The following is an 8,443-nucleotide window of genomic DNA, read 5'->3' as shown; positions in this document are numbered from 1 at the left end:
GTTTAAGTCAACAAAGTCTAGGCTGTGGGTCTGCATGTCTTTACGGATGGTCCGTTGTTGTCAGTCGTTACACCATATGGCGACACACTGACAATACGCACGCGCTTCTAACACCATATCATTGTATTCATCCATTAACATTAGGAAATTACCCGTTTAAACATCTAGTAAATGCAGAACGGTTGTTACACTATATTAGTGAATCTTGTAAACAAGAAAAAATTGATACAAGGCATCAAAGACGCCGCATATTTTAATGATATGCAAATTAATGATGCCTTTTGGGTATTTTTTTATATTTGTTAATATATATTGTTTCATTAAAATTCTTATTTTTGCTGTTGAATTTATAAACAGTGTAAATGAGACGCAGTATTTAAGCAGTTAGTCGACAATCATGTTTACAGCAGGATATTCCAATCTCATCACCTCGGCCTTATGCTACGTAAAAAGCGGTTTATTATACGGAGAATACGGAAATACCCGATTTTTTTCACGATTGCAGGATATGCATGCAACACTACCAGCAAGGTATTGGGCAAATCATAGTGCGAAAGCTAACTGGTTTCCACAATTAATGTGCCATTGCACGAGTAAAAAAAATTGCTAAAAATATATAATCAACATCTATGGGAATAATCTAAGCAACAGTGAAATTGCTGAAACTGAAAAAGTGGCTGTAGAGCAATCTAAGTCATTGCACATTGTATGGATACAATTTCCCAAAACATTGACAAATATAGCACTGGTGGACATAACACTGTACTATATCTGTTTACATTATTGAAGACAACAAACCCAATACACCAATGTTCCGAAACTCAGTGCTTACCTTAAAGCTAGTGAATCACGGATTAGACTTACCTAGGGAAATGCAATTGAATTCTATTGCAGGATTGTCTTTACATTTTCATACCAGCAGATAATAAGTCATCCTATGATGTTTTGAGTGCACATATATTCATATATATCATGTAAACATGGTATATTCATATATATGATGTAAACAGGGTATATTCATATATATCATGTAAACAGGGTATATTCATATATATCATGTAAACAGGGTATATTCATATATATCATGTAAACAGGGTATATTTAAGAATAAAAATCAGTGTCTTGTACATTGTTCTGTAGGCAGATTTTTTTTTATGTTTTCATATCATATACTTATTATATTCCCATGGTGGCTGATTAAGGACATTTCGTTTTGTCGCTTTGGCGTGTGCGCGATTTATGTAGCACAGTTTGTAAAAGGGCTGCTGCCAAACAACCAAATACATTGGCATGTCTTTCACTTTGACTGGAAGAAAAACTACCATGGTACTAGAACAAGTGTATGACGTGAAAATTCTTTTGTATTATATTAATTCGGTATCCAATAATATCATTTCAGTTTGTTAACACGGAAACGAAATATTTTGAGTCATGTCTTGTAAATACACTTAATTGGCAAACGGAAGTAAAGTAGGAAGTTAGTGGCAGGATTTGTGTCGAGCCACGCCATGAGAAAACCAACATAGTGCGTTTGCGACCAGCATGGATCCAGACCAGCCTGCTCATCCGCGCAGTCTGGTCAGGATCCATGGTGTTCGCTTTCAAAGCCTATTGGAATTAGAGAAACTGTTAGCGAACAGCATGGATCCTGGCCAGACTGCGCGGATGAGCAGGCTGGTCTGGATCCATGCTGGTCGCAAACGCACTATGTTGGTTTTCTCATGGCGCAATTCAATGTTTTATCAGTGTAATTATCAAATAAATGTATACAAAATTTGATTATAATCTTAGACAAAACTTGAGATAAAAAGAAAATTTGTTTGATTTACTTTTATGATCAAATATGTTTGACTCGTGAACAGCAGATCTTGCATTTTCACTCATAACTACGTCACTCTTAGAGATACTTCTCGGTGAATATATGATATTTCGATCTTATAATCGGAGATCTCTTGTCCCATCATGTACGAACAAACATAAAACCATTTTTACTTGTTCAAAGGTGAAAAAGTCAAGTTTAATCACAATGAACAAAGGTTGAGGAGTGTTTAAACCGCCAACAGCAGCAAATTGTTATTTTTTCATCACTTGACATCTGAGACATTTCAACAAAATACCTTTAATATAACTTCTAAATTGTGGATTAAAGAAGCAGTAAACGACTGGATTGAAAACACTGTTCAGATAAACGAGTCTAAGAGCAAACTGAATGCCAACATTCAGTTCGAATTCTTCTCCTGATTTCAGCACGAGTCTCATTATTATTTTTACCACAAAATATGGAAAGAAACACAGGACAAAGAGAAGCGAGACAGTTAACATCATGAACGTTAGATTTCTTTCCGAAGCGCTGCGTGCGCCGATTTTATGGCGTCGCTTCCGTTTTCGGAAGTTCATTTTATGGAGAGTTCGCCGAAGACTTATAGGTGAAAGCATACCGCCATTGCCGATTGCTTGTGTGGTTCGTGATTGGCTGAAATCTGCCGATGAGCTGGCTGTGTCATCAAAACTGAGATTATTGTTTGTCTTACTAGTCGATGCATTAGTCTGACTTTGGAAATTCGACATTTCGAGGCTACCGTCGGACTCCTCTCTGATGCTTGCTTTTGCACGCGAGCTTATGCCAACGTGCGCTTGTTGTTTGGAACGTTTCTTAGTACGCTTCAATCGTAATAGAGTACAAATGATACACGAGTATGTAATTAAAATGGTTCCTAAACACACTAACACAAATAAGAAATCAATGGCATAAAACACAGTAACGCTAATTTTATAGCCAGCATCGTCCCTTGTTGTACAGAAGCGGCCTTTAACTGTCTCGTTGCTATTGGATACGGCTACATTCACATCTATAGCGGTAAAATTGACAAAATTTCGGACAGACAGCACAAATGAACCGATGACTATTGCAGTAACAGCGTATTCAGTCGTTTTCACGGTCATTTGTTTTGCAAACGGTTTACATATTTTCCTGTATCTGTCTAATGCAATGACCCATAAAATGAAACATGAACTCGCGATTGTCCACAAACCGAAAAAGTGTGTAAGCTTGCATAAAAAGCTTATGTTATATTTCACATTGACGGCCATTTCTATGATGTTGGGAATTATCATCACACAAACCATCAAGTCCACTGTAGCAAGACATGCTATCTGTATGGTGGACGTCGAACGTCTAGAGCTGGAAGCGTAAAATATGATGGTCAATATGTTGCCAATTATCCCCATTACACAGACGACGGCCATAAACACGATCAGCGGCAGCAGACGAAAGAAAATTTCATTCTGAGACTGGTCCAGCAATGACGTCATCTCTTCTAAACCCGCCATTCGTTGAATAGGATGCTCTGTGTAAACGTAAAAGCAAAATGTTTAAAAAAAATCAAGTTTCACTGTTTTGTTATCTTGAATACTCATATTTTCTTTACTCATTCGGTAATATGGTCATCTGTGTCAATGTATCACATGATCAAACATGAAATAAATTTCCTATCATGATAAGATATGAAATGTAAACATAGCCTAACATATGGTGAACGAAAGTTGTTAAATAATTAAGTAGTTGACAATGATAATAGACTTCTGGTAACAACGAACACTTACATAAATAAGAAGTCGCGCATTTCCTTGATTGTGATTGAAATGTTTGTAGTTTTAGAAAATAGCTGTGCTGCCATAAGACAGGCTATATTATTTTAGATGTAAAGCAACACTTGCTTCAGTATTATCCCATATTATTCGTAAATTTACTTAGGTTTAGAAATTATTTTAATCATGTGATTCCCCGTGCAGTGAGTTTCATATATTATAGTATGGTATTAAGTTGAAATCTGGAGTTTAGACATACCACCGAGCTGTCATTTCACGGAAATAACGTATGCCTGTCAAGACAACGATAAATTTGAGTCCACAGTCCGTTGTTAGATATTTTGAAAATATCATTTTTATCTTTGTAATAAGAAATAAGATATGCTTCCCTCTTATGACAACAAATAGTTCAAGAAAGTTTATTAATTTACCAGTACCGTATCAAGTACTGGGGTCAGAGTTTCAAAAGTATAAATAGTTCTTGAGATTGATCTCAGAATGCAAACTTGCCATTAGCCAATTGCAAAATTTTGTTCAGAGAACTTTGACACTGGTCTCCAAACAAAGCTTTTATAACATTTTACCCTTTCACTGATCAAAAAAATACTCCTTAAATTATTTGGTACTTATATGTATCCGACTTTAATCATTGTGTATTAATTTTTACTCGTCATTATGCAGCATTTTTATCCATAAATAGTAACCATAGTTACAAAAGATTGCATGATACTAAATCTGGCGAGGCATTCCTATTTCCAGGTATGTTGCTCTCACATATAAATACTGTTTAATCATTTAATTTCGCATGTATAAAATTTCGTGTTTTTGCCTTACAACTGAATATGAATACATGGAGATATTAAAGAACGAGCTCCTCGCTTGTTATTTGGGATTAATAAGATTTCATGAATTGCCGCTGCCAAGAACTCAACGAAAATAAGTCCCCCACGAATATTAGTGACTTTGCAGTACGCACGTACACATTAACATCCCTATTTGTGAAGAAAAAATGGAACTATTTCGTTTTGCATGCATCAATTAATTCGCCCACTTTACTCAGCCGCAAAAATAAAAATAGAATAATATTAGCAGTACAGTACCTGAATTTATCTTTTAATTTCACTCAAGAGAAACATCTAGGATCTAGCAGTATTTTCACACACATTAAAATGAAATTAATGTAATAAACTTCCTGGAACTATTATTTTCTCACGGTTTTATTCATTCATTAATTTTCCTTGTGTGCAGCAAACCTATTGTTTAGTGATTTTCGAAAAGCGACATATTATTATTGAGTCTTAAAAATAGCAAAGTTTCTATGAACTATTTAAACTATCATATCTTGGAAAGAAAAAAAAACACCACAACTAAAGACTTCGATAGTTTTATCTCTTTTGTTTGTTTTGTTAGGGTTAACGTATACCGACACAGTAACAGGTCACATGGTGACTTTCCAGTTTTGATGGTTGAAGAAGACCCCAGGTGCCCCTCCGTACATGATATTACCACGGGCGGACACCTGGGTAGAACCGCCGACCTTCCGTAAGCCATTTAGATGGCTTCCTCACATGAAGATTTCTACGCCAAAAGTGAGGCTCGAACCTACATCAGTGAGGGGCAAGTGATTTGAAGCCAGCGAGCTTAACCTCTCGGCCATGGAAGCCCCTTATTTTTATCTGATTCAGTGATACATTGTATATATTTCGATGGCTAAAAACCATTAACCATTATAAAACAGCCATACAGAAAGGCAAAACTCGTGAAAGTGGGGGGTGGGGGTGGGGGTGGGATTTGGGTGGGGGGACACAGATCTCCAAATACTGACTCGTTCTGATATCCGTTTCTTTACTTTTAGGTACTGAACCCGTAACCCGTAATGACAATGTGCAATTTACGTACTCTTCAGGTGCGATTTCGACATTTTCCGGGCCTATTTTCGGAAATGTACTTGCGCGTTCAGCTACTTTATGTCCGAAGAATGCCGAATTGCCAATTGAGAATACGTAATCACACGGAAATTGCCGAGTATCCTCGATGATTCCTCCAATTCAGAGTACTGTTATGCGTTGCCATGTTAATCTCAACTTCCTTTGGTGGCAAACTTATTGATTTTGACACAGTGCAGATCTGGATATTTTATTTTCATTTAAACAACAATAAACGACACTTACAACATTGCACTGATCGCAACGAAATGTCTTTTCTGTTTATATATCAGAGACCAGGTTTATACACGGCATGGCGGGTTAGATAGTTTGGCATGTGCATGCATGAAAGCTACATATATTCTGATCGCTATTTTAAAGTTTCCATTTCTTGCTGGTTATGTTCAGATTTGATATTTGTTAGCAAAGTGAAATCAGTTTAAGAATCAGACGACATTTTATTCTGAGCACACTGAAAACATTTCAAAAGCGTATATTTTATATATCTCCTAAACTGTGGATTGAAGAAACAATAGATGACAGGATTGAAAACACTGTTAAAATACACAAGCCTCAAAGCAAATTGTGTTCCAACCGCCAATTCGAACTCTTCTCCAGACTTTAGTACCAACCGCATTATTATTTTGATAACAAAGTATGGAAAGAAACATAGTATGAATAAAACAGAGACGGTCAACATCATGTATGTTAGATTTCTCTCCGATGCGCTGCGCGCGGCGATCTTATGGCGGCGTTTCCGCTTCCGGGTGTTTAGTTTGCAAACAGTTCTCCTCAGACTGTGATGTGAAAATGTTCCTCCGCTTACAGAAGGAACCACATGAGAATGGTTTTTACCAGTGGCTGTTGATACTGCTGGCGAATGACTGTAGCTGTGGAGGGTTGTCATATCTCCAGTGCTGAATTCGGTAGAAGAGGATAGGGTATCGGCTGGATATTTGAGTTCAGACGTGTCGCTGTCTTGCGTATCGGACTGGCTCTTCAATTCATGTAACTCTACGTTGTCCTTCGTCTCATCTCTTCTGTTAAGTTTCACATGAGAACTCTGCTCTATATGTACACTCGGAATTTCTCGTTTCCTGGTGCGTCTCAGTCTAAAAAGTGTATAAATAACTCGTGTGTATGTAACAATAACTGTTACCCATACCATCAATAAAAGTACAAAGTCAATGCTGTGAAATATCGAAACACTGATTTTGTATCCGGAGTCATCTCTGGTTGTACAGTATTGACCACTGATTGTTCTGTTGGTACCTGTGACAGGCACATCAATCTTTATACTGTCAAAATTTGCAAAATTTCGCACAGAGAGAAAAAATGAGAAAACCACAATCCCTGTAATTGCATATTCAGTTGACCTTACTGTCGTCTGCTTTGCAAATGGTTTGCATATTTTCCTATGCCTGTCCAAAGCAATAATCCAGAGGATTAAACAAGAACTGGCGATTGTCCATAGTCCTAGAAAGTGTGTGAATTTACACATAAAGCTTTGGTTAAATTTCACGTTAACGACCATTTCTATAATATTCGGAATGATCATAATGCATACCATCAGGTCTACAGCGGCGAGACAAGCTATCTGTATGGTAGAGGGTGAACGCTTTTGTTTAAAGGCGTAAAAGATGATAGTAAGGATGTTGCCGAGAATACCGACGATGCCGACGACAGCCATACACACGATCACAGGCAGCAGATGCAAGAAAACTTCCCTTTGTGACTGATCAAGCAAAGTATCATTTTCATAGCTTATACGCTCCATCTGAAAAAGGCAAGCATTCCTGTCGATAACAAAGTAAACAACAAGTATCTTTAGAAAAGATACACGGCCGCATTAGTCAATGCACACTTTGAGCTACGAAAGGTGCATACACTCTGCACTTTTACATACGATCGGGAATTTATAAAGCAAAACAAAATGTAGTTTTTAAAGTAAAATGTTCATGTTTTTTTAAAACTTTTTTTCTTTACATTATTTACTTCAGAAATAATTTATAGCAAAAGAGTGCTTTAACACTATTTATGCACGATGGGCCGTTATACGTCGGGCGGAAAAATTTCACGAGGGCGCAGCCCGAGTGAAATTATTTGTACGACGTATTACCACCCGAGTGTATAAATAGTGTTAAAACACGTTTGTGCTATAAACTATTTCGATTCTAATATGCCCTTAATCTAAAACAATAGGTAAAATATAGGAGCGCTCTTTCTTGGTCGCAACAAAAGCTTTGACGTCACCGCACATTAACGTGACGTCATTCTAGCGTAAGAGTGTTTTAACAGAGACAAGCATATTAGAATTAATAATGCATTCGGCTCTTGTGGTTTTGCCAGGCCGTATCACTCTCGGTACAAGCGCATTATGGGATATTGCCAAGGCGAAATCCACTCAAGCCGAATACATATTGCGGATCAAGCTGTTGTTATAATAATCCTATTATAACATTATCCAAAGATGAGTACTCTTAAATTTTTCACGACACAGAATAGATCTACACGCATCACAATGAATAAATATGATTTATATCATACCTACAATTTATTACTTTATTCCACAAAGGCAAGTAATTTTAACAAAGGAAAATATTAAAGGTAAAAAAAATCAAAGAAACTTTTTACGTACAATTTTTTTTTTTTACTTAAATCACTGATTGCTTTAATTGTTCTGAAACTTTATAAAAACAAGATGAAAGTTTAATTTTCTCAGAACTTGGCTTTACTTTCAACCGCAATTGACCTTTTTGGCTGAAAATAATCTTCCTGTTTCGATAAATGATACTTGAAAGTGAACATTGTAACACTTTAATATCTGAGTCTGACTCATTATTTTGTACAACGAGAATTTTGTAACCTATTTATTTAGTAGGGTTGGAGAACCATTAACACTATAACATTATAAATTATACATTATCTAT

At 36.5% G+C, this 8,443-nt stretch overlaps 2 protein-coding genes across 2 annotated transcripts; both read right to left on the bottom strand.

The window, feature by feature from the left end:
- Positions 1-1,804: 1,804 nt before the first annotated feature.
- On the bottom strand, positions 1,805-4,884 carry LOC123547140 (cholecystokinin receptor type A-like). Its single transcript, XM_045333998.2, has 2 exons — positions 4,689-4,884; positions 1,805-3,347 (listed from the first exon to the last, which is right to left on the bottom strand). Exon 2 carries the CDS (start codon positions 3,328-3,330, stop codon positions 2,074-2,076), a length of 1,257 nt encoding a protein of 418 aa, XP_045189933.2. The 5' UTR covers positions 3,331-3,347; positions 4,689-4,884; the 3' UTR covers positions 1,805-2,073.
- Positions 4,885-5,708: 824 nt separating this feature from the next.
- LOC123547995 (cholecystokinin receptor type A-like) lies at positions 5,709-8,181 on the bottom strand. The gene is made up of 2 exons (XM_045335242.2): positions 8,061-8,181; positions 5,709-7,290 (listed from the first exon to the last, which is right to left on the bottom strand). The coding sequence occupies exon 2, from the start codon at positions 7,288-7,290 to the stop codon at positions 5,953-5,955; it is 1,338 nt and encodes a 445-aa protein (XP_045191177.2). The 5' UTR covers positions 8,061-8,181; the 3' UTR covers positions 5,709-5,952.
- Positions 8,182-8,443: the final 262 nt, after the last annotated feature.

The sequence above is a fragment of the Mercenaria mercenaria genome, chromosome 9 (assembly GCF_021730395.1).
Source record: "Mercenaria mercenaria strain notata chromosome 9, MADL_Memer_1, whole genome shotgun sequence".
Taxonomy (NCBI): Eukaryota; Metazoa; Mollusca; class Bivalvia; order Venerida; family Veneridae; genus Mercenaria; species Mercenaria mercenaria.
Note: the sequence above shows the minus strand (reverse complement) of the source record. Positions and strands in the feature narration are given on the sequence as shown.

What these genes read in the sequence shown, in the direction of transcription:
- LOC123547140 (XM_045333998.2), bottom strand. Translation starts at nt 3,330, where the DNA reads ATGGCGGGTTTAGAAGAGATGACGTCATTGCTGGACCAGTCTCAGAAT.
- LOC123547995 (XM_045335242.2), bottom strand. Translation starts at nt 7,290, where the DNA reads ATGGAGCGTATAAGCTATGAAAATGATACTTTGCTTGATCAGTCACAA.